The sequence below is a fragment of the Papio anubis genome, chromosome 15, assembly GCF_008728515.1.
Source record: "Papio anubis isolate 15944 chromosome 15, Panubis1.0, whole genome shotgun sequence".
NCBI lineage: Eukaryota > Metazoa > Chordata > Mammalia > Primates > Cercopithecidae > Papio > Papio anubis.
In genome coordinates, this window is record NC_044990.1 from 23,926,787 (window position 1) to 23,953,301 (window position 26,515).

At 37.8% G+C, this 26,515-nt stretch overlaps 1 protein-coding gene across 2 annotated transcripts in view; it reads left to right on the forward strand.

Moving 5' to 3' along the window:
- The window catches only part of COG3 (component of oligomeric golgi complex 3), a 74,161-nt gene that overhangs the window by 12,180 nt on the left and 35,466 nt on the right, over window positions 1-26,515 (forward strand). For both annotated transcript variants that reach the window (XR_639750.2, XM_003913836.4), the window contains exons 3-13: window positions 1,578-1,639; window positions 3,069-3,234; window positions 4,773-4,847; window positions 5,913-6,005; window positions 6,756-6,881; window positions 8,197-8,277; window positions 12,589-12,632; window positions 13,077-13,203; window positions 14,113-14,204; window positions 15,294-15,433; window positions 18,181-18,341. Coding sequence is in view for 1 of the 2 variants with exons in the window: in XM_003913836.4 (XP_003913885.2) it covers window positions 1,578-1,639; window positions 3,069-3,234; window positions 4,773-4,847; window positions 5,913-6,005; window positions 6,756-6,881; window positions 8,197-8,277; window positions 12,589-12,632; window positions 13,077-13,203; window positions 14,113-14,204; window positions 15,294-15,433; window positions 18,181-18,341 (1,167 nt within the window). In the remaining variant the exon portion in view is untranslated. The remainder of the gene's footprint in view (window positions 1-1,577; window positions 1,640-3,068; window positions 3,235-4,772; window positions 4,848-5,912; window positions 6,006-6,755; window positions 6,882-8,196; window positions 8,278-12,588; window positions 12,633-13,076; window positions 13,204-14,112; window positions 14,205-15,293; window positions 15,434-18,180; window positions 18,342-26,515) is intronic.

The window sequence follows — 26,515 nt, forward strand, 5'->3', positions numbered from 1 at the left end:
TGACTTATAATTTATGTACAATAATATGTGTTCATTTTGAGTGTCAGCTCAATGAGTTTTGAAAAGTGTATATACCTATGTATGTAACCAACAACTATAATTAAGATATAAAACATTTCTATCACCCCAAAAAGTTTCTTCATACTCGTTTAAGGTCAACTCCCCACATCCGCCTTTTAAATAATAGACATTTCTCAGGCCAGAATTCAGATCCAGGGCTAGCTGATACCAGAGTCCATATTCTGTTTTTTTGTTTGTTTGTTTGTTTTTGAGATGGAGTCTTGCTCTGACACCCAGGCTGGAGTACAGTGGGCGATCTCGGCTCACTGCAAGCTCCACCTCCCGGGTTCATGCCATTCTCCTGTCTCAGCCTCCCGAGTAGCTGAAACTACAGGCACCTGCCACCACGCCCGGCTAATTTTTTGTATTTTTAGTGGAGATGGGGTTTCACCGTGTTAGCCGTGATGGTCTCGATCTCCTGACCTTGTGATCTGCCCGCCTTGGCCTCCCAAAGTGCTGGGATTATAGGCGTGAGCCACCACACCCGGCCCCACAGTCCATATTCTTAAACCACTCTGTAATATTATTTTTGAGTTAGAGCCTCACAGTTCTTATTAGATAACGTTAATATTGATATTTGCCCAAAGCACTATATTACCTACTCAAATTTTGTACGATTATAGCAAGTAGGCATTAGCCTATTAGGAAGAAATATTCATTTTTTACGTATTGCATGTTTAATACTCTTCCTTATTTGACTCTGAAAATGGCCAGTTTTTTTGTTTGTTTTTTTTTTTTTCAATCCTTAAGACATCTGAAATGGCCATTTTTTTTTTTTTTTTTTTTTTTTTAAATGGAGTCTTGCTCTGTCACCCAAGCTGGAGTGCAGTGGCGCCATCTCTGTTCACTGCAAGCTCTGCCTCCCGGGTTCATGTCATTCTCCTGCCTCAGCCTCCTGAGTAGCTGGAACTACAGGCACCTGGCTTATTTTTTGTATTTTTAATAGAGACGGGGTTTCACCATGTTAGCCAGGATGGTCTTGATCTCCTAACCTTGTGATCTGCCCGCCTCTGCCTCCAAAAGTGCTGAGATTACGGCATGAGCCACCGCGCCTGGCCCTTTTCTTTCTGAGACAGAGTTTCGCTCTGTTGCCTGGGTTTAAGTGATTCTCCTGCCTCAGCCTCCCGAGTAGCTGGGATTACAGGCATGTGCCACCACACCTGGCTAATTTTTGTATTTTTAGTAGAGACGGGGTTTTACCATGTTGGCCAGGCTGGTCTCGAACTCCCGACCTCAGGTGATCCGCCCACCTCAGCCTCCCAAAGTGCTGGGATTACAGGTGTGAGCCACCACACCCAGTGAAATGGCCAATGTTTTAATATCTTTTGCTTTTCCTAGCATATGGATATTGTGGATATAATTAAATTATCTTCTCCTGGCTTAAAACTGATTATGGCTGAGCCCTAAACAATAAAACTTGGATAGTGTCTGTCCTTTTGACTTGCTGTTTAGCATGTAGCCACTTTAAATTTTGTCAGTTTTAGTTTTGTTCACAATATAATACTCTATTTTTCCAGTTTTTCTCATGGTTTGCAAAGCTGCAAACTCAGATGGATCAAGATGAAGGAACTAAATATAGGTATGTGTGTCTCTTGCATTTGTTGGATATCTTAATTTTTAGATCACAGTCATCTGAAGCATTTCATAATCAGTGTCTTTAAATAAAATTAAGGTAGTAAGAAAACTGTAACAGCCATATATTCTTTAAGAACAGCCAGTGAGAAGATTTGGGTCTTTAAAACTGTTATTTAGAAGTTGTGTGATTAAAAACAAAAAGAGAATTACCTTATAATTAATAGGTTAGGAGGGATAGATGTTAGTTTTCAGATAACTCCAGGAAGAACTAGGTTCAAGTAGGAGTTTCAGAGGAATTCCAAGAGGTGTTTGTTGCTTTTTAGAAGGAGAAACATCCCCGAAAGACTTTCAGGATGGCCACTTCGGTTGGTTGTAACTATACTTCTGTCAGTGGATGTTGACAGCATGGGGGAAATGACAGTGTACAGTTTCTAGCTGACTGTGGGGGCTGTGGGTCGAATGTTCATATTCAGTGTATTGATTTGTTTGGTGGCTATTACTGCTAGGCAGTGTGGTAGACTCTTTAATGTATGATCCCATTTAATTTTCATTAACAGCTGTGTGAGGAAAGATATTACTATTCTTATTCCTCCTAACCTATTAATTATAATTTAATTCTCTTTTTGTATTTAATCACACAACTGAGGCCTGGAAATAATAAGTAACTTGCTTAATCTCATGCAGACTGGGGCAGAGCTGGTGCTTGGACCCGGGTCTTCTAATTCTAAATCTAGAATTCTTTTTTTTTTTTTTTTTGAGACGGAGTCTCGCTCTGTAGCCCAGGCTGGAGTGCAGTGGCCGGATCTCAGCTCACTACAAGCTCTGCCTCCCGGGTTCACGCCATTCTCCGGCCTCAGCCTCCCGAGTAGCTGGGACTACAGGCGCCCGCCACCTCGCCCGGCTATTTTTTGTATTTCTTAGTAGAGACGGGGTTTCACCGTGTTAGCCAGGATGGTCTCGATCTCCTGACCTCGTGATCCGCCCATCTCGGCCTCCCAAAGTGCTGGGATTACAGGCTTGAGCCACCGCGCCCGGCCTCTAAATCTAGAATTCTTTCCATGACATCACACCGTCTTTCAAAGAGGAAAGTGATCGGAAGGATTGACCTTATTTGGTGGCTTGGGATGGCTTTGGTGTCCCAGTCTTTAGAAGTTGAGACAGTGTTTCATTGCCTTCTATGTGAAAAGCCAGGTTATGGCTTCAAGGCTAATTCCTTTTGTTACTTATAGTATTAGTGATTTGCCTTCTTAAATATTGAAACAGTTCATGACATAACTTTTGGTACATTTCTTAACATAATCAACTGATGTGTGTAGGTCAGACTTTCCTCCTGAAATTCGAACGTTTTGGGAAAAATGAGCCTTTGTTGTTTTTTTACTATGCTTATTGGGGGAAAAGATTATTGCCAATCCCCTTTTGGTTCTGTTTTCTAGACAGATGAGGGATTACTTGTCTGGGTTTCAGGAGCAGTGTGATGCTATACTGAATGATGTAAACAGTGCTCTTCAGCATCTGGAGTCTTTGCAGAAACAGTATCTTTTTGTGTCCAATAAGACAGGAACCCTACATGAAGCCTGTGAACAGCTCCTAAAAGAGCAGGTAATTTGGAGTAAGAAAGAGGGTCAGTTGTTATATTTAACATTTTAAAATAGATGAATACAGTTTTTTTTTTTGTTGTTTTTTTTTTTTTTTTTTTTTTGAGACGGAGTCTCGCTGTGTCGACCAGGGTGGAGTGCAGTGGCCGGATCTCAGCTCACTGCAAGCTCCGCCTCCCGGGTTTTTACGCCATTCTCCTGCCTCAGCCTCCCGAGTAGCCGGGACTACAGGCGCCCACCACCTCGCCCGGCTAGTTTTTTGTATTTTTTTAGTAGAGACGGGGTTTCACCGTGTTAGCCAGGATGGTCTCGAACTCCTGACCTCGTGATCCGCCCGTCTCGGCCTCCCAAAGTGCTGGGATTACAGGCTTGAGCCACCGCGCCCGGCCTAGATGAATACAGTTTTATTTTAATTTTCTTAATTTCTCCAAGATGTTCAACTCTGCTGTGTTTGAGGCCTGTGCTCAGCATGCAGACTATTACACTGACAGCCTGCTTTTTAAGCACATGTGAATAGCAATGGCAAGCCTTCTTATGTTTTGAGCTGTTAGGTCTCAGTACAATTTCAGAATGTAGTGGCTATGTTGGTTTGCTCTGTCCACTCTTTATTACTGACACTTTCATTTTTTATTTTTATTTTTTTTGCTCTGTCTCTCAGGCTGGAGTGCAATGGCATGATCTCAGCTCTTTGCAACCTCTGCCTCCTGGGTTCAAGCGATTCTCCTGCCTCAGCCTCCCAGGTAGCTGGGATTACAGGAGTGTGCCACCATACCTGGCTAATTTTTGTATTTTTATTAGAGACAGGGTTTCATCATGTTGGCTAGGCTGGTCTCAAACACCTGACCTCAAGTCCTCTGCCCCCTTTGGCCTTCGTAAGTACTGGGATTACAGGTGTGAGTCACTGCACCCGGCTACTGACACTTTTCAAAGAAGTATAGTGAGGCTGGGTGCGGTGGCTCACGCCTGTAATCCCAGCACTTTGGGAGTCCCAGGCGGGGAGATCTTGAGGTCAGGAGATCGAGGCCATCCTGGCTAACACAGTGAAACCCCGTCTCTACTAAAAATACAAAAGTTAGCTGGGCGTGGTGGCAGGTGCCTGTAGTCCCAGCTACTTGGGAGGCTGAGGCAGGAGAATGGTGTGAACTTGGGAGGTGGAGCTTGCAATGAGCCGACATCGCGCCACTGCACTCCAGCCTGGGCGACAGAGCGAGACTCCAAAAAAAAAAACATAGTGATTATACTAATGGTGACATTTTGAAAAGATCAACTGATTGATTATTTTTGATTTAGAGCTAGAACACTTAAGTACTTCTGTGTGTTTTAAAAATGTGATCATTTATTATTTTATGAAGAGATAATATGAAATTTACTGTAATATTATCGCCTATTTTAGTTCATGATTATAGAAATACTTGAGCTGTATTCTTATATCTGATATAACCCTCTGTGTCTAATGTGAATCTATTTAGTGTAACTTTGAGACTGGCATGTTGATTCTTGTATTCTTATAATAATTGATTTTTCTCTTTTAAAAAACGCAAGTCGGAACTTGTTGATCTGGCTGAAAACATTCAACAAAAGCTTTCCTATTTTAACGAATTGGAAACTATTAACACAGTAAGCATTGTTCTTTACTTCTTATAAAGTTAGTGATTTTTATTTTATTTTTGCCTTTCTTCGTGTAATCTTTAAATCTATAAATTGGCTTGAATGATATTTTAACTTAGCTTGCTTGCTAATAGATACTCCTATTTGTAGACAGTGGAGATACCATTACCAGTTCAGATTTTAAAATATTTGAGTTAAGGTGTATTTCTTAAATTGTATTCTTGGTATTAAAATCTCTTTATTGGTTACCTCTTGTAGTTTCTTATTTGTAAGCTTTGAGGAAGATTGTAAGAAGAAATATTCAGTTTTAGATTTTGCTGTGGTTGTGCTACTATGATAGTAGTCAAAACCTTTTTGAAACTTATTCTCATGTTTAGTTTGAAGAAAAGTATAGTCCTCAAAATGTATACTTGTATCCCAATAAAGTATAATAGTTCCAATAAAGACAAGTATGTAAATTATATTTCTGTTTCTGACTCATAAAGTAATCATAACTATGTATAAATCATGTTATTAAAATCATTTAATCATAGATATTTAGTTTGTTAAAGACATAACTAAAACTAGTGACTAGTTAACAGTGGAGTGCAGTGGAAAGTAGTTGTTGCCAAGCTATTTCTGTATCAGGATAAGAAATGATTGACTGGTTGTATTTTACTTTCATAGTATGACTGTTAAATGTAGTATGACTGCTAGTTAATCATTTAACCTGCAGAAAAATCACCATTGTTTGCAAGTAGAAAAATTATGTATATTGTATACCAGAAAGTGAGAAATCTAGGTATTTCATATATTATTTGAATATGACATTGTATAGTGGGGTAATACGTACTATGTCCTGATTCATGAAGAGTACCATTAAAGCTTATTAGGAATAAACTGAATTAACTCAGTATGCTTTTTCTTCTTTATTGTACACGTGGGCTACGTTTAAGGATATTTTGGTGACTTCTAAAATTTATTATAAAGACCTGTTATATCCTAAAGGCAAATATGCTGACTCTGATCCATAGTTTCCAACTTTTATCTGTATCATTTTTTGTGAATTAAGATTGTTTTCTTTTTCCTTTAAAGAAATTGAATTCCCCTACATTGTCGGTGAATAGTGACGGATTTATACCTATGCTGGCCAAGCTAGATGATTGTATAACATATATCTCATCTCATGTAAGTCATAGTATTTTTGCATGTTTTAAAGAAATCTTAAGATTCCTATTCCTATTCCTATTTTTTTTGTTTTTCAACTTTTCTGTATTTAGCAAACATTCCTATTATATCACTTTTTGTGCTGTAAGGTGATTATTTCTGCCCAAGGGAAAAATATGCATTTGTAACATATTAAAGTTGTAGTGAATTCTTAGTTGTTGTTAGCAGTGGTGTAAAAAGTACTTTTAGCTCCTGCAATGGCACCTGGAATGGAATGCGTCCTGGCTGACGCAGCTTTATCCCATCTAACAGGATGAGCCATTTTTAAATTGTTGGCGTCTTGACGTGCTAGATATTTCTTTGGAAACAGAAAGTGTTACTTGGGGGGAAATAAAGGGACAAGCCCTTTGATTTAATCACCCTCTATTTCTGTTTCTTCAGGATTTATTGCTGTGTTTGTTTCCCCTAACTCCTATTCTTTTCCTAGTTGGGCCTTACGTATTAGCCTTGAAGTCCGTGGGGTGCTGAAAATATCTTTTGCTAACAACTGCAGATATGTATTTAGCTCCTACTTTGTGCCAGGCACAGGGGGTTTGACTGTGACTAAAACAGTCACAGTATTTATTCATCTTTGTGGAGTTTATGATCTTTATGAAATCTGTTTTTGAACTTTATATATTGTTTTACATAGGGACACCTTGGTTTTCACTAAAAGCTTGCTTTTTGTCTGTGTTCGTTTCCACTTTGTAAATCTTTCTCTTTTCCTTACAGCCTAATTTTAAAGATTATCCCGTATATTTGCTGAAGTTTAAACAGTGTCTTTCTAAAGCTTTGCACCTCATGAAGACATATACTGTGAACACACTACAGACCCTCACAAATCAGTTACTGAAAAGGGTGAGTTAATTGATCTCAACAACAGGTTTTTGTTGCTGTTGTTGTTTTTGATTCTTTCATCTTCCATCATCTTTGGCTGAGATTAGTACTTTGTAATTCCAAAAAATTTTTACCTTTTGTTAAGAATATGTACAACAGCTTTTTATTTATAGTAGGGAAAAATGACTATGTTATAAATATCCCTTGCAAATGTTATTTTCAAATACTGTTTAGTAGTGTGAGAAGTATTCAGTACTATATGATGAATAATAAGATACAAATCATTTGTCTCTTAAAACATTCCTTTTCTATCTTTTTCATGGAAATATTAGAAGGAAATATACCAAAATCATAAAAGTGGCTCTGTCTGAGTGGTGGGATAATTTAATATGCTTTTGAAGCATATTCATATGCATAATTATGCATCTCATATGCATAATTTAAATTTTCTTCTTTACACTTTTTTTGTATTTTTCAACTTTTCTGTATTTGGCAAACATTTTTACTGAGCACTGCCTAATGCTTGGTATTTTATTAGGAACTGTATAGAAACAAAGAGGAGCTAATAAGGTCCCTGCCCTCATGGAGCTTATATTCAAAAGAAATAACCAGTACAGAAAGAAGCAAATCAATTAGTTAATTACGGATTGTAGTTGATTCTAGGTGGAAAATTAACAGAGTGTAAGCTTAGAAAATAAGAGTAGAACAAGCTAGATGGTCATTGAAAATATTCCTTTCCTAAGAAAATAAAATCATAAATGTTATGTTTTGGTTTTTAAGTTTATTTTCTGAAGAATGTGGAGTGTCTTCTTGAACTTTCCATTCAAAGCTTGTGATGTTTGGCTTGCAGTTTTACTGTTCACATTGTTCTTAGCTGACATACCAACCAACCTATATATTTTTTTATTCTGCAAAATTTTCAGTAAGTTTAGGAAACTAGTATCTCATAAATACTGGTACCTATTATGTGCTAGTGCTTTACTATTGAGCTGCACCAAACCTTTAGGGTTTAATAGATGCACTGAGTCTTAGAGGGATGAAGTACATGGGCACATTCAGTGGCAGAATGTGAATCTCAATTCGGATCTGTTTACCACCAAAATTTAAATAATGTAAGGTTAATTTTAACTATAAAGGAGAGAGAGATGACAGTTCCATTTAATTATTTCTCATTTGTAGCCATAATAATATTTAATCTCCCTGAGATTTTTCTCCCTAAGCTTTGGTTGGTATGCAGGCCGAGCAGTAGCCATAGGAAATGGTTTCTGTTGGGTTTTCTGAATGATTATTTGTTTGCTAATTATCTTTCTTCCCTATCCTCCCCATGTTTCTTTAGGATCCTTCATCTGTACCTAATGCAGACAATGCCTTCACATTATTTTATGTGAAATTTCGAGCTGCTGCCCCCAAAGTCAGAGTAAGTCTATTGACATAACTAGGACATTGCTATGAAATTTGTTCATCCAGCCCTTTTGAAGTACTATTGTATGTTAGGCTCTTTGTTTATACTGAGGAAGTGAACTTGAATGAAAGGTTGACATTGTCCTTCCACATTATAGCAGTGTATCTTAGTGTTGTGTCTAGGTTCTTGAAGTCCACAGAGCAGGAAACATCTAGCTTTTCCTATGATGCTCAGGGACGGTTTCTAGATGAAGGTGATAGACAAGTTTTGAAAGCTTGACTGGTGGTCGTGAAGGGACCGATAAGGGTGTTTTGATAAACAGAGAACAGCACATATAGGGAAGGTTGTAGGAGACATAAAAGACATACATTTTGGGAGAGATCTTTATACTTCAAAGACTCTCTCACGAGGGATGTTACATGTCATGCTAATTTAGGAAAAGTAGAGAATCAATGAAGTGGTGTCTTAAACAGAAGAGTTATTTGGTCAGATTTGCCAAACAGACATGTAAACCAATGGAACAGAATAGAGAACTCAGAAATAAATGCATGCATTTTTGGCCAACTGATTTTTGGTAAAGTCACCAAGAACATTTAGTGGGGAAAGGATGATTGCTGGGAAAACTAGATATTCATATGCAGAAAAATGAAAGTAGACCTCTGTGTCTTGTTATATACAAAAATCAAAATAAAATGGATTAAAGACTTAAGATCCGAAACTATAAGGCTACTAGAAGAAAGCATAGGGGAAATGTTTTAGGTAGGATATTGGTCTAGGCCAAGATTTTATGGCTAAAACTTCAAAAGCATGGGCAACAAAAACAAAAATAGACAAATGGGGCTATAATAATCTTAAAAGCTTCTGCCCAACAAAGGAGACAATCACCAAAGTGAATAGACAACCTGTAGAATAGTAGAAAACATTTACAACTATTCATCTGACAAGGGACTAATATTCAGAATATACAAGGAACTTAACAGAAGAAAACCCCAAATAATCCCATTAAAAAGTAGGCAAAGAGGCTGAGTAGACATTTCTCAAAAGGAGACTGTACAGATGGCCAACAGGTATATATGTTCAACATCACTAATCATCAGGGAAATGTGAATCAAAACCACAGTGAGATGTCATCTCACCCCAGTTAGAATGGCTGTTATCAAGAAGACATAAAATAAATGCTGGTGAGGATGCAGAGAAAAGGAAATTCTTATACACTGTTGGTGGGAATGTAAATTAGTACAGCTATTATGGAAAACAGTACGAATATTTCTCAAAAAACTAAAAATAGAGTTATCATACTATCCAGCAATCCCTCTACTGGGTGTTTATCCAAAGGCAAGGAAATCAGTGTATCAAAGGGATACCTGTGTTGATTGCAGCACTATTTGCAATAGTAAAGATATGAAATCAACGTAAGTGTCAATCAGTGGATGAATGGATAAAGAAAATGTGGTATATATAAACAATAAGATACTATTCACCTGTAACAAAAAATGAAATCGTGTCATTTGCAGCAGCATGAATGGAACTAGAGGTCATTATGTTAGTAAAATAAGCCAGGCACAGAAAGACAAATATCATATGTTTTCACTCATGTGGGAACTAAAAAAGTTGGTCTTGTGGAGATGGAGAGTAGAATGATAGATACCAGAGGCTGGGACGGGTTGGGTGGAGGGGAGGTGGAGAGGTTGGTTAATGGGTATAAATGTACAGTTTAATAGAAGAAATAAGTTCTGGTGTTCAGTAGTGTGGTACAGATGACTATAGTTAACAATTTATTGTATATTTCAAAATAGCTAAAAGGGAAGATTTGAAATTTTTCCAGCACAAAGAAATAATAGATGTTTGAGGTGGTGGATACTCTAAACACTCTGATTTGATCATAACACATTGTATCCATGTATCAAAATATCGCTGTACCCCATAAATATGTACAATTATGTATTAATAAAAAAGATTAAGGATGCAATATAAAAAATGGATTATGGTGAAGAGAGATTTGAGACAGGGAGACCTCATTACTAAGGAAGATTCTGCAGTAATCCAGGTGAGATTAGGGGGTGAATTAATGCATTGGTAGGATATTTCATGAGGTTGGGTATGGGCCTTATTCATTCTACATAGCAGGAATCCACGATGTATTTATTTTGATTAATTGATAGCATGGAAGGGGCAAAGATCAGTATATGTTATATTTTATAACATATCTGAGATACATTTAATTGAAGCTGGTGCATATATATTCTTTCTACTCGTTGTGAAGTTTCTAGGAATAATAATCTACTTTTGCTGACTGACTTCACTTCCTTGCTTGTTTCTCTCTTGAAAGTCAGCCAGTTGATGGCTGGGCACAGTGGCTCACACTTGCAATCCTAGTACATTGGGAGGCCAAGGAGGGCAGATCCTTTGAGTTTAGGAGTTTGAGACCAGCCTGGGCAACATGGCGAAACCCTGTCTGTACCAAAAATACAAAATTAGCTGGACATTGTGGTGTGTACCTGTGGTCTGGCTACTTGGGAGGCTGAGGTGGGAGGTTTGCTTGAACCCTGGAAGTGAAGGCTGCAGTGAGCCAAGATAGCACCACTGTACTCTAGCCTGGGTGACTAAGTGAGACCCTGTCTCAAAAAAAAAAAAAAAAAAAAAGAAGCCAGCCGGTTTAAAGGAATATTTTTTTGAAATGGGAGAAACTTAGTTTTGTTTATAGAATATATATGTAGAATATGTGTACAACCTAGATGTCTAACAGATGTATAACTGGATGTCAGTTGATGGCATGAGATTTAGATTGTGCCTGATTGATTGCTTTTGCTTGTTAGCCAAATACTAATGATAAAAATTTGATTAGAAAAGAAATGGTATAGATAAGAGGGCTCAGTGTGGTGGGTGATTATAAAATGATTATATAGTTATTAGTAGCTTTCCTACATACCATTAGCAACAAATTAATATATGTGATGGGGTCCCATTTATATCAGTGACAAAAAGCATAAAATACTTACCTAGCAGTAACCTTAACAGAAATACAAGGATGAAGAAAATGACAAAACTAGACAGAAAATTATAAAAGGCTGAATAAATGGTAAGCCTATCTTCTTCCTGGTTGGGGTGATTTAATTTTTAAAACGTCAGTTTCTCCCAGAGTAATTTGTTGGTTAGAATGTACTAGCAAAAATTCCAATGGATTTTTTTTTTTTTTACATGATTCTAAACTTTCTCTGGTAAATAGGCAAGACTAAAGAAGAAAATTTTGAAAAATACAGTGTCATTGATTCAAGCATTCACTGACAGATCATTGGAATAGAATGTTGTAGTACTTAATATATAAAGAAACATCCCAAATAAAAAAGGAAGGACTGGAGTTTTCTACATGGTATCGGGAAGATTTGCTAAATATTTGAAAAAATAGTAAGCTTTTTACTCTATAACATTACCAAAATAATATATTCTAAGTGAACTAAAGAAAGATGAATATCTAATAAAAAATGACCAGATTACTCACAGAACGTGTGGAAAATATATACAAATTAGGGCTGGGTGACTTTTGTCTGTCATTAATTGGCAGATTAAGGTCAGTGCTTCTGAGGATTTATGAGACAGGCAGTAGTGCTGATAGGAATGTAATTGGATTATTTTCTAAAAAACATTTTAGAAGAATAGATCAAAAGCCCCTAAAAATACATACCTCTTTTGACCTGGTGTTTTGGGGTCCCTACCTGGGAGGTAGGTGCTTTTATACCAGTTTTATACAGTAGGGAGTGGAATCTCAGAAGTGAACCAGCTTGCCTGGGCTCAAACAGCTACTAAGGAGCGGGTGCTGGAACCCTCTAGTTTCACTCAAGGCTCTTCACAAATGGGCTCTGATTATCCGGAAACAACCTAGATATCAGTAGAAATGGGATATTATGTAGCCCTTTAGCATAATGTTTTAAATCATGCTTATAATGATTCATTGAGTGTTGATTAGGCACCAAGGTACTATGCTAAGGCATTCTGTACATTTTCATCTAGTATTGAAAAGTATTTAATGATAGGAAAATGTTTATGAAATAATGTTAATTTTTAAAAAACAAATTATAAAGCAGAATATGTAGCATAATTACAGTTTTGCTTATAAAGAAAAATATAGAACTGTGGATTTAAAAAAACTGAAAGAAAATATACTGAAATGCTGTGATTATTTTTTGGTATTACAAGTGATTTTTATGATTTTTGACTTTTTTATATTTACAGTTTTTCTGAGTATGTGATACAATTAATATTATAATCAGAAAGTAATGGATAATATAACAGAGATGGTTTTTTAATGCATTTTTTCTTACTTTGCAGACTCTTATTGAACAAATAGAACTGCGGTCTGAAAAAATACCTGAGTGAGTACCTAGAAGTTAATCTGATTTCCACATGAACCTTCGTCTTGTAGTACTGTTTTTCCAAATCTGGTTTTATCTCTGATATTTTATGAGCAATTGCCTTCCAGCTTGTTCTTGTAACATACAACTTATTTTGGGGAGCAAGGTCACAGACTTAGCAAGTTTACATAACAGCAGTTTTTCCCGTACTAGGATTTCCTTCTTATTTGGGCAGATGTGGGGTCCCTATTCTTGGAAAAGAAAGATGAAGCTTATGGTGTCACAGTTCATTATGACTTGCTTTTGTTTTATGTCTGTATTTCTAGTATTAAATAGTTAATGTGCACAAATGAGAGGTGACCGTTATAGCTTTAAAAGAGGTTTGGCAACCTACACTGGGATTTAAGATGAAATTTAATTTACATATTTGAAATGAAAAGTGTAATCTCATTTGCTTTCTGTCAGATACCAACAACTGCTAAATGATATACACCAGTGTTACCTTGATCAGCGGGAGCTCCTTTTGGGCCCTAGTATTGCTTGCACTGTTGCAGAGTTAACCAGCCAAAATAATAGAGATCATTGTGCCTTGGTAAGTTTCTACTTGTTTTGGTTTAATGTTAAATCTTCCTCTGAATTATGTTGATATCCTAGAAACTATACTTGGTTAAATTAGTTTTGGTGTCCATAGTGAACTAAAAAAGCATGTTTTTAGTTATGACAAATCTAGTTTGGTAATTAGCCTATTCACCTTTGCAAAATATTCTTATTTTTTTTTTTTGAGACGGAGTCTCGCTCTGTCGCCCAGGCTGGAGTGCAGTGGCCGGATCTCAGCTCACTGCAAGCTCCGCCTCCCGGGTTCACGCCATTCTCCCGCCTCAGCCTCCCGAGTAGCTGGGACCACAGGCGCCCGCCACCTCGCCCGGCTAATTTTTTGTATTTTTTAGTAGAGACGGGGTTTCACCGTGTTAGCCAGCATGGTCTCGATCTCCTGACCTCGTGATCCGCCCATCTCGGCCTCCCAAAGTGCTGGGATTACAGGCTTGAGCCACCGCGCCCGGCCTCTTATTTTTTACTTATTTTTTGAGATAAGAAGATTCACAAATAAGTATTGTTCTTGAAAAATGAGGTTTCAAAGTTTGTAGATTTATATAAACAATTTAGCTTAGCTTTTGCTGCAGAAGTGCTTTTTTGTTTAGTGTAATTTTAATTCATACTATAAAAAATGCATAAGCACTCTTTTTTGAAATACTTTTGAACTAGAAAAGTAATTTGTGTTTATTATGAAAAGTTTAGAAACTAAAGCATTAAGAAAATAAAAATCACCTATAATCCCGTTATGCAGTAATCTATCGAAAATCAACCATTTTCTGTTTATTCAGTAAGTTGTTTTAAGAGTATATATGTGTAATCTCTGAAGATAAAGTATAGGCTTTATTTCATAAACATAAGAAACGTTGTGTGTCTTTAACTGTAAGTGGTGTGTGTTTGTTTACTACAGGTTCGTAGTGGCTGTGCCTTCATGGTTCATGTCTGCCAGGATGAACACCAACTTTACAATGAATTTTTCACAAAACCAACATCAAAATTAGAGTAGGTGGACATGGAATCTAACTCTTGTTCATAAAATTTAACTTGCTAATGACCATAATGAATCAGTATATTATAGGAGTATTCTATCGTTAGCTGGAGAGTGTTTTAACTTGTGTGTGTCTGTGAACAAAATATCGTTGGGTGGGACAGATATTTTCTTAAAAGTTATTTTCTTAAATGTGCAACTTACGTGCTTTTGTATTTGTAATGCAATTATTTAGATATTACGGTGTGATAGGAAGAAGTCTATACAGAATTCTGTAGCCTTGGAATCTAGATCCCTTTATCTCCATTAAGTACAATAATTCCTTCTAGTTAAAAAATTCTATGATTCTAACTAATGAAAGATTTAAAAATACAGATACTATTTAATAACCTTTTCTTTATTTTTCTCAAAATGTCTTTCAGATCCACTGTTAGTCACTTTTGGTTTCTTCATGTTCACTCTTCTGACTCTTACAAATATTCAAAGCTATGACTCTTGTAATGAGGAAAAGTGTTTTATGGTTTTAGTTGAAGTGATCACTTTTGATGAAATACTGTGTATAAAAGAGTACTATTGACAGTATGGTGCATATAGACAGCTTAAGTTTTTAAATGTTTAAAATTTCTCAAAATACTTGGTGTATGACCAAAGTACTTTGAATTTTGTTTATCTAAGTCTATAAGTATTCAATAATTTTAAACTTGTCTTTCCTGGGGGGAAAAGTTACCATTTGATTTATAGTGAAGTAGAATATAAAAGATAATTAAGTCTTCTGACTTAATTTTTATTGGTCATTTTTATTGGTTTTGAAAGGACATATAGAAAATTATTGCTGAAATAGATAAAAGTTGTAATAGGTTGACTTTGGGGGCAGCTACTTTGAATTGACTGCTGTGGATTGCTTGATTCCGAGCTTTTGAAACAAACAGTTTCTAGAATTACTTTCAGCTTTTCCCTTATCATTCTATAATGTCCTCAGATACTGTTTTCCAGTAGATACTTATTGTTCTTATCGACTGGAAGAAATCAATGAGGTTTTCTAAACTATTAGAAAATCCTGAAAAAACTACTACTAATAGCCATGTTTTATTCTTTCATTTTAGTGAGCTTTTGGAGAAACTGTGTGTGTCATTGTATGATGTCTTCAGGCCATTGATCATTCATGTTATTCACTTAGAGACTCTGTCGGAACTTTGTGGGATTCTTAAAAATGAGGTGCTTGAAGATCATGTGCAGAACAATGGTAATTGAGTAGAAATGATCATTTTAAGTTCTATCACTGGCTCAATGAATTTGAAAAAAAAATAGGTTCTTCTTCCCTCACTCCACTAAATACATAAATTTAATATTTTTGAAACTTGGCTTGATGCCTTGTCCCTTCTTGAATGAAGTTGCACCTTATTCTCTCACTAAAGACGCAATCAGATAGGGAAAGAATCTTAAAATCTGGGTAAAATTAGTAATAAAATAATTATAGCCAGTTTTCTTTCTGGCATCTGGAATCCAGAGAGAACACATCATCACTTTTGGGTTAGGCATTTCTAGCACACTTTACCAGAATACAAAATACATAAATAAATAATTGAATATATTGTCTACTTTTGATTAAAAAACAGGAATTGTTTTTGTGTGTATTCATAATAATAGTTCATCTGTTTTGAAATTACAAATAAAGAAAAGCAGTTCTCTGGAATAGCTCTACTTTGTCCATCTAATACATTCTTCAGTATTTGATTTGATTGTCATGGAGAACATGATTTTCCTAATAGTACCTAGGTACCTTTAAAAAATACCCTTTAGGCCGGGCATGGTGGCTCACGCCTGTAATCCCAGCACTTGGGAGGCCGAGGTGGGTGGATCACCTTAGGTCAGGAGTTCGAGAACAGCCTGGCCAAGGTGGTGAAACCCTGTTTCTACTAAAAATACAAAAATTAGCCAGACCTGGTAGCAGGCGCCTGTGATCTCAACTACTCGGGAGGCTGAGGCAGGAGAATTGCTGGAACCTGGGAGGAGGAGGTTGCAGTGAGCTGAGATTGCGCCATTACACGCCAGTCTGGGCAACAACAGCAAGACTCTGTCTCAAAAAAAAACCAAAAACAAAATACCCTTCAAGTAATTATTCTACTCGCAGAATTTATTGTCCTCACACTCCAGCCCGGGCAACAACAGCAACACTCTGTCTCAAAAAGAAAACAAAAACAAAATACTCTTCAAGTAATTATTCTACTCGCAGAATTTATTGTCCTCACTTTGGCTTTCACTGAGACACTGAATTTGTTACTCTTCCAGAGTTACTCAATTGCATGTAACTCATTCATTTTCTCACATTTTACTGCTTCTAAATTTTTTATTGCTTCTGATTTTAAAATTAATATTTTTGTTTTGTTTTGGTTTTTGAGTTGGGGGGTTCTTACTCTTGTCACCCAGGCTGGAATGCAGTGGTGCGATCTCGGCTCACTACAACCTCTGCCTCCTGGGGTCAGGTGATCCTCCCACCTCAGTCTCTTGAGGAACTGAGACTACAGATGCATGCCACCATGCCCAGCTATTTTTATATTTCTTTTGTAGAGAGGGGGTTTTGCCATGTTGCCCAGGCCAGTCTTGAGCTCCTGGACTCAAAATCTGCCCTCCTTGGCCTCCCAAAGTGCTGGGATTACAGGTGTGAGCCACTGCACCTAGCCAAAATTAATGTGAATTGTTTTTCTTTTTTTTTTTTTTTTGAGACGGAGTCTCGCTCTGTGCAGTGGCACAATCTTGGCTCACTGCAGCCTCCACTTCCTGGGTTCCAGTGATTCTCCTGCCTCAGCCTCACGAGTAGCTGGGACTACAGGTACGCACCACCATGCCCAACTAATTTTTGTATTTTTAGTAGAGATGGGGTTTCACCATATTGGCCAGGATGGTCTTGATCTCTTAACCTCATGTTCCGCCTGCCTCGGCCTCCCAAAGTGCTGGGATTACGGGCATGAGCCACTGTGCCTGGCCTCTTTTTTTTTTTTTTTTTTTAATAGAGATGGGGTCTCACTGTGTTGCCTAGGCTGGGCTCGAACTCCTGGACTCAAGTGATCGTCTCACCTGGGCCTCCCAAAGTGCTGGGAGTACAGGCATGAGCCACCGTGCCTGGCCTAATGTGATTATGTGTTATCTTTAACCCCCTATCTTTTGGAAGGCCGTTACAGGATTACTAGTGTGTCTTAAAATTGATGGCATCTTTTTTATTTATTTATTTATTATTTTTGAGACAGGGTCTTACTCTATTGCCCAGGCTGGAGTGCAGTGGCATGAGCACAGCTCACTGCAGCCTCAATTTTCTGGGCTCAGGTGATTCCCACCTCAGCCTCCCAACTAGCTGAGACTACAGATGCACACAACCACGCCTGGCTACTTTTTTGTATTTTTATGGAGACGGAGTTTTGCCATGTTGCTTAGGCTGGCCAATCTTGAACTCCTGGGCTCAAGTTATCTTCCTGCCTCAGCCTCCCAAAATGCTGGGATTATAGGCATGAGCCACTGCGCCTTGCTGATGGCATCTTAGAAATAAAGAAATGCTATATAAACTCATACTTTACTTTTTACTTGTCTCTGTGAAAATGTTAAGTCATTTAATATCTGTGGTACTCAATTTATTTGTAAAGTGGGGATGATGATAGCCCAGTTAATAAGCTACCTTAGCAATTTCTTAGTCTTGGTCTGAAGGTATACGAAATAACTTTTAAAGAGCAAAGCACTCTTAAAATTCAGATTTTATTATTCATATTAATAATATAATTAATTTAATAGAGTACCGCCCAGTTTTAAAGTTGAGGAAATTGAAAGATGTTTATTAAACTTTTCCCAGCTCATTAAGTCATACTGAAATAGAATATAACCACAGCCTCTGAAGCAAAAGTGGTTCATACTGTTTCTGAACAATTTAGTAGTATCTTTCCTTGTTTAAAAGAAAGTGTTTTCCTCAATCTAAAAGAATGGATGATTGCACTTTTTTATCAGCTGAGCAACTGGGGGCATTTGCAGCTGGAGTCAAGCAGATGTTAGAAGATGTACAGGAGCGGCTCGTCTACCGAACCCACATCTATATTCAGACGGACATCACGGGCTATAAACCAGCTCCTGGAGATCTGGCATATCCCGATAAGTTAGTAATGATGGAGGTAGGATCTCCTTACTTGATCTCCCGTTTGCCCCCACACAGTTTTTAGATGTTTTATTTATTTATTTTTTTTAAAATTTATAACTTAAAATGGAGACATGGTCTCCCCACGTTGCCCAGGCTGGTCTTGAATTCCTGAACTCAAGTGATCCACCTGCCTCGGCCTGCCAAGTGCTGGGATTACAGGCGTGAGTCACTGTGCCTAGCCTACATGTTTTTTACTAGTTAAAATGGGATTTTTCTTTTTAATTCTTCCTCAAAATGTAAAATCAAGATAAGCTTGCTATAAAAATTAAGGGAGATAACATTTAAAAGAATTAAAAATAATTTGTTAGTCTTTCCTTCAAGTTATGTTTTATAAACATTCTATTCCATTCTCTTCCCATTGGCAGGAAATATACATTCTCAATTTTAAAATTGAATTAGTGATCCCTGTGATTGCTCTTTTTTTTGAGTAAGTGGCATAGAAGAAGGTTGATAATGTAGGAGCCACCAGGTTGATGGTGACGATGTAACCGTGTGTCATGCTCTCATAAAAACCCTGGAGGCCGTCTCCTCAAATTATACCGTACAAGTGTCCAGTTATGGTTTGAAGACTTGGGTTTATTTTCCTGATCTTTCAATTCCATATATGTCTTCATTTTCTTTGAGTTCTGGACAGACTTTAAATAATGCCTAAGATATTAGTATTAAAACAGAATTAGAACTTTTTTAAGGCAAATTTTCAAATATAAGCAAAAGTAGAAACTGTAATATGATGACCTCTTAGGTACCATTACCTTCATTTTAACATGGCTAGACTTTTTGTACTCCCTTTCACCCCCATTAATTATTTTAAAGCAAATTCCAAACATGATTTCAATTAGTAAATAGAACTAGGCCAGGAATGGTGGCTCATACCTGTAATCACAGCACTTTGAGAGACCGAGGCGGGAGGATCACTTGATCTCAGGAGTTCAAGACCAGCCTGGGCAACATGGTGAGAAACCCCATCTCTACTAAAAATACAAAAATTAGTCAGGTGTCGTGGTGTGCCTCTGTGATCCCAGCTGCTGAGGAGGCTGAGATGGGAAGATTACTTGAGCCCGGGAGGTGGAGGTTTCAGGGAGCCGAGATCACACCACTGCCCTCCGGCCTGGGTGACAGAGCCAGATCCTGTCTCAACAACAACAACAACAGAAAAGTGTGACCACTGCAGGCTAAGCAGGACGGAATATAACTTTACACTCCTGAAGGTTATAGATTCTGGGTTACTCCTTCTAAGTAGCAGAAACCAATGAGCAAAGATAATCAAGTCAAGAGGTTAAATATGAAAAACAACAATAACAAAATTTAAAAAAAAACCTTCAGTAGGTAACTCTAAAAAGTTAAGGGCATTTTTATTTTTAACACACCGTAATATAATTATCACACCTAAAAACAGTGTAGTTCCTTAATATCAAGTATCCAGTTGAATCTAGAACTTGTTTTTCAGATTCACCAGTTGTTATTATTTCATCACATTTACTTTATCTCTTTGTGTGTGTGTGTTGCTGAGCCATTTGAAAGTTGCAGATATCATAACTCCTCATTGCTAAGTACTTCAGTTCTTATTTTTGTAAGAATAACGACAATTGTTCATATAACCACAGTATCATTTTTGTATTTAAGGAAATTAACATTAATTCAATAATATTATTTATATATAGTCCATATTGACATTTCCCCATTTGTCCTTCAGATGTCTGTTTTTTTTTTTTTTTTGGATACATAGTTTCACTGTTTTCACTCAGGCTGGAGTGCAGTGGCGCAATCTTGGCTCACTGCAACTTCTGCCTCCCAGGTTCAAGTGATTCTCCTGTCTTAACCTATCAAGTAGCTGGAATTAAAGGCGCCAGCCACCACAGCTGGCTAATTTTTGTATTTTTAGTAGAGATGGGATTTCACTATGTTGGCCAGGCTGGTCTTGAACTCTTGAGACCAGCCTCAAGTGATCCTGCCACGTCAGCCTCCCAAAGTGCTGTGATTTTAGATGTGAGCCACCATGCCTGGCCCAGGTGTCTCTTATAATTGGACAAAAAATTTTAAAAAGTGGGATCCAGTCAAGGTTATCATGTTGCATTTGGGTTTTATGCACCATAATATCTTTAATTCAAATCCACACTCCTTCCTTCCCCCCTTTTGTTTTGTCTTTTGTTTTTATGGCATTGACTTTTTTCAAGGGACCAGGACAGTTTTATTGTAGAATATGTTACATTATGGATTTGTCTGATTGTTTCTTGTTGCTTAGATTCAAGTTAAACTTTTTTTTCCCTCAAGAATACTGCATAGCTGATGTGTACTTCTTATTTCAGTATATCAAAGGCAGATAATGTCAGGTTGTTCCACTATTGGTTAAAGTGGTGATTGCTAGCTCTCTTCATTATAAAAATATACAGTTTTTCTTTATTTGCAATTAATAAATAATTATAGGGTGATACTTTGAGATTATTTGAGTTCCCCCAAATCTTTTCAGTCAGTGGCTTTAGCATCCATTGATGATTCTTGCCTGAACCAATTATTACATTGGGAGGCAGTAAAATGGTCATTTTTCACATCTGCCATTTCTTCTACCTTTATTAGTTGGCAGTCTGCTGTAAAGAATTAATTTCCCTTTCTTCATCCCTTCTCCTCACCCCTGCTTTATATAGCATTATAGACTATTAGATTTTTTTAAAAAGTCATTGTATTTTAATCTGTTATCATCATTGTTGTTATTATTATTATTATTGTTATTTTGAGACAGGGTCTGACTCTGTTGCCCAGGCTGGAGTGCAGTGCCTTGACTTCCCAGGCCCATGCAATCCTCCACCTCAGCCTCCTGAGTAACTGGAATTACAGGCGTGTGCCACTACACCAAGCTAATTTTTTGCATTCTTTTGTAGAAATGGGATCTCGCCGTGTTGTTCAGGCTGGTCTCAAAGTTCTGGGCTCAAGTGATCTGCCCACCTTGGCCTCCCAAAGTGCTGGGATTATAGGTATGAACCACCATGCCCAGCCATCATTATTCATTTCGATGCTCAAAATTGTCCCAAATTTGGACAGTGGCAGCCCCTTTACACTGGCTCCTCTGTCCATTTGACTGTAGTCTCTCAGTACTTTTTTTTTTTTAATGGTTTTATTGAGTTTTATAGTTTTAGCTTTCACATTTAGGTCTTTAATCCATTTTGAGTTAATTTTTGTATATGATGTGAAGTAGGGGTCCAGTTTCATTCTTCTGCATGTGGTTATCCAGTTGTTCCAGCATCATTTATTGAAAAGGCTATTATTTGTCTATTGAATGGTCTTGGCACCCTTGTTGAAAATCAGTTAACCATAGATTAACGGCTTTTTGTTTTGTTTTGTTTTTGGACTCTCAAGTTTATTCCATTCATCTTTCTGTCTTATCCTTGTGCTCCACCAGACTGTCTGGATTACGGTTGTTTTTAAATAAATTTTGTACTTGGGAAGTAGTTTTGCTATTTTGTTCTTTTTTTTTTTCAAATTGTTTTGGCCATTCTGGGCTCCTTGCAATGCCATATGATTCTAGTAATTTGAATCATCTTTCTTTTTTTCTTGGTCAATCTAGGGTCCTTTGTTTTCTTGCACAGGATGATCCAGGTGTTCACCTTTTGCATTCCTTGCTCCAGACCTACCGTCAGCTCTTTCTCCAGGAACCCTTGGTTCCTTAAGGGGAAAGAGGGTGGTATTTAGAAACCAAGATCTGAGTATTAGGTGTGCTCATTTCTAATGGTGGATGTCATTACTTCTAGCCCTCTTTAAAGAGCTAGAAAAATATACATTTTAAAGTATCATGAGATCATACTGAAATCTCCAGTTCAGATCCAGTTCCACAGGGTTTTCCCATATCTCGTATTTGTGTTTCCAGTCTCACAGAAGAAACCCTGGCTCCCAGCACCTCTAGTGTATTTACTCATTTGCTTCAAATTACAACATACACAAAATAGTTTCAGAATGATAACACTAATGCCATGACTAATAGCAAACTTAATTCAAGATTTTTATACTTCTTTTGTTCTTAGAATATATCCTACTAAGATATACAACGAGATTGCTGTCAGACATTTGATTCTAAATATGGATCTGCAGATTTCAAATCTCTTTAGAGATTTTTGCCCATGTAAGCTTGCCATTTGCATGGCATAGGGGGAAATGTAAGAGTGAGATAGACCTGGGTTCAAATCCCAGCCCAGTTAGTAGCTCTTTCTTATCTTTTATCAGTATATTTAATTATTTGTAAAACAGGCATAATACTGACCCTGGATAATTGTTGTAAGAGTAAAGATAATGACCCAGAAAGCACTTAATGCTGGTAGTCATATGATAGACAGTGGCTGTTGTCATTTATTTAACCCTTGAAATATTTAAAAACATAACATTTGACTTTTTTTTTTTTTTTTTTTTTGAGACGGAGTCTCGCTCTGTCGCCCAGGCTAGAGTGCAGTGGCCGGATCTCAGCTCACTGCAAGCTCCGCCTCCTGGGTTTACGCCATTCTCCTGCCTCAGCCTCCCGAGTAGCTGGGACTACAGGTGCCCGCCACCTCGCCCGGCTAGTTTTTTTGTATTTTTTAGTAGAGACGGGGTTTCACCGCATTAGCCAGGATGGTCTCGATCTCCTGACCTCGTGATCCGCCCGTCTCGGCCTCCCAGAGTGCTGGGATTACAGGCTTGAGCCACCGCGCCCGGCCCAACATTTGACTTTTTAAAAATAGTCTTGGCCAGGCACAGTGGCTCACGCCTGTAATACTAGCACTGTGGGAGGCCAACGTGGGCGAATCGCTTGAACCCAGGAGTTCAAGGCTAGCCTGGTCAACACAATGAAACCCCATCTCTACAAAAAATACAAAAATTAGGCAGGCATGGTGGTGGCTGTTAATCCTAGCTACTCTGGAGGCATAGGTGGGAGGAACACCTGAGCCCAGGAGATGGAGGCTGGGGTGAGCTGTCATTGTGACACTGTACTCCAGCCTGGGTCACAGAGTGAGACCCTGCCTAAAAACAAAAAAGGTTAGAGGCCTGATTATTTTATTTGAAAAATTCCAAAGGCAGTTTTGGTGCTAGTGAATTTAAAAAATGTGCCCTGAAATGATTTTGCTAAGTCATCATGTTTCTAACATTTTAAAAAGAAATACAGTCTTGAGAAATCTGTAAGCTATTAAATTTTAAAAAAAGTAATCTAATTTTTGCCAGGTCTATACACCAATCTCGCTTAATTAGTTTATATCAGGAGCTGTAGACTTAAATTTATCTGTGGAAAATAGATTAAAGATCATTTCTTCCTAAGTGTATCCTGTATTCATCAGCATATCTTTTGTCACAGAGTGCCAATCGGTGTCGTTAAAGTTGTCAGATGTGGCTCAGATACTATCCTGTTTCTATTTACACGGCTTTTCTTGGATATCAAATGTCCTAATTTCTTTTATTTTTATTTTTAAAATAGACTTTATATTTTAAGATAGTTTGAGATTTACAGAAAAATTGAGAGGGTAGTACAGAGTTTTTATATACCCTGTACCCAGTTGCTCCTATTACTAAGATCTTCTATTGATATGATACATTTGCCACAATTAATGAACCAGTAGTGATTCATTGGTATTTGTTTACTAAGGTCCATAGTTTATTCAGATTTTCCTAGTGTTTTTCAGGTCTTTTTCTATTCCAGGATCCCATTTATAACACCACATTGCACCTAGTTTTTATGTCTTTTTAGGCTCCTTTTGTCTGTGACAATTTTTCAGACTTTTCTTGTTTTTGATGACTTAGCAGTGTTGAGAACTGGTTTGTAGTGTTGTCATGAGTATTTCAAGCTTTTTATACGATGCTCCTTTGTTGGAATTCGTCTGATGTTATCCTTACGATTAGACTAGTATTTTGGGTTTTTGGGAGGAAAACCACAGTGGTGTAAAATGCCGTTGTTATTACAGCGTATTAAGGGTACAGCCTTTCAACGTGAGTGTTCACTGTTGATATTGAACTTGACCATCTGGCTGAAGTAGTGCTGTCAGGTTTCGCCACCGTGCAGTTATTCCTCTTCCCCACTTTCCACACTGTACTCTTTGGAAGGAAGTCCCATGTGTAACCCATGTTTAAGGAGTGGGTTGTGCTCTGCCTTTTTTAAGGGCAAAGTATCTATATAAATACTTGGAATTTTTCTGTAAGGGAGATTTGTCTCTTTTTCCAGTTTGTTGATTCAGTCACTTACTGATGTCAGTGTGGACTTACGGATATTTATTCATACTTTGGGTTACAGTTCACTGGTACTTTATTTTGCTGCTCCAGCTTTCACCACTGGGAGCTCTCTCAGTTGGCTCCTATGTCCTTTTGACATACTCATTTATGTAGATTTTTTATTTTGAGAACTTCCTTACTTCCTTGCACTATAAGAACTTCCGGTGCATCAATGTATTTCCTGCCTCTGTCCTAGAATCAACCATTTCTTCAAGGAGTGCTGGCTCCTTTATTGAAGGATTGTATTAGAAGCAGATCTGGGCATTCGGTGTGCTCATTGCTGCAGGGGTATTGTTGCTTTTAAGCTCTCTCAGATGACAGCATAGAAATACGTGTGTATACTAGATCATTCCTGTTGCTCCACATCCTCACCAGCATTTTGACTTAACCTAATTTATTTCAATGCCTAGGTGGATAAATGTGTAATAATAAGTATGTTGGTTTTAAAGTTAACAGGCTGGAAATATGCCCTTACCTGTGTTAAGGATGTTCTCCTAAACTCACATCTCTTCCTCTGACTTCTATTTAAACTTACTGCATTTTGGCTGGTTGTATTATTTATATGTTGTTACTTTTTAAATAATATGCAGAATCAACCTTGCAGGGACCAGATGCCCTTTTAGGGCAGGCAGTGGGGGCTGTTTCTTTTCAGTGGTCCGTAGCAGGAATTATCTTTATCTGTCTTGGTATTGCGGATTACAACAGGGAGCAGATGGGTGGTCCATTTGCAGGAGCTGCCTTGATTTTGAGGGCCACAAAGCAGGTATGACGAAGACTAGGTCTGTTTCTCAGCCTCATCTAGGGAATGGTGCTCCCTCCTTTTCCTCCCCTCCTGGCCTTCATTAGGAATATCAGTTTTTGTATTATAGATAAGAACGCCTGTTTTAATTGTTGTGTCTGATAGGATGTTAGGCAATAAAGTTTTCTACATGTTCCCCTCCTAGTGTAATTTAGCGGTATATTTGATATGTTTATTCAGTCATTACATGACCTGTATCCTGGATGCTCCCGTGTGTAGTAGACCTTTTGACTTAAGGATAACCACTTGCAGTAAATATGCTTACTTTTTTTTCTTTTGGTGAGGGACTGGGGTATAAGAGTGGTCTGGCTCACTTTGGGAGGACGAGGCAGGCGGATCACAAGGTCAGGAGATTGAGACCATCCTGGCAAATATGATGAAACCCTGTCTCTACTAAAAATACAAAAAATTAGCCAAACACGGTGGCGGGCACCTGTAGTCCCAGCTACTTGGGAGGCCGAGGCAGGAGAATGGCGTGAACCTGGGAGGCGAAGCTTGCAGTGAGCCGAGATCACACCACTGCACTCCAGCCTGGTCAACAGAGCGAGACTCTGCCTCAAAAAAAAGAGTGGTCTGGCTGTAACATCTGCTTGCTGTTTAGGGATTAGCTGTACTTTCCAATTTCTACACGCAGAGTGAGTGGACTGGCCTGTGTGGTAGGGAGTCTATTTCCTAACCAATTCTCTGGCCATTAATTTTTTTTTTTTTTTAAATTTCAATAGTTTTTTTGGGTACGGATGGTTTTTAGTTGCATGAATACGTTCTTTAGTGGTGATTCCTGAGATTTTAGTGCACCTGTCACCCAAACAGTGTACGCTGTCCCCAATGTGGGGTCTTTTATGTCTTACCTGCCTCCCAGTCTTTGCCCCTGAATTCCCAAAGTCCATTGTCTCATTTTTATGACTGGCCATTCTTTTTTACAGTAACTAGATGACTGTTAGGTCTTCATTTCTGTGTATTTCCACCTTTATAATTAATGCAAATTAGTGGGATTTTCATAACTAATTTAGTAGTTGGTGTCCTTTGTATACTGCATGTTATTCTTTAGGCAGTGAGTCCATGCTAATTTTTAAAAAATATCTGTTTCAAAAATAGCGTACTGTAGCTATTATCACATAAAGAAAAAGCCT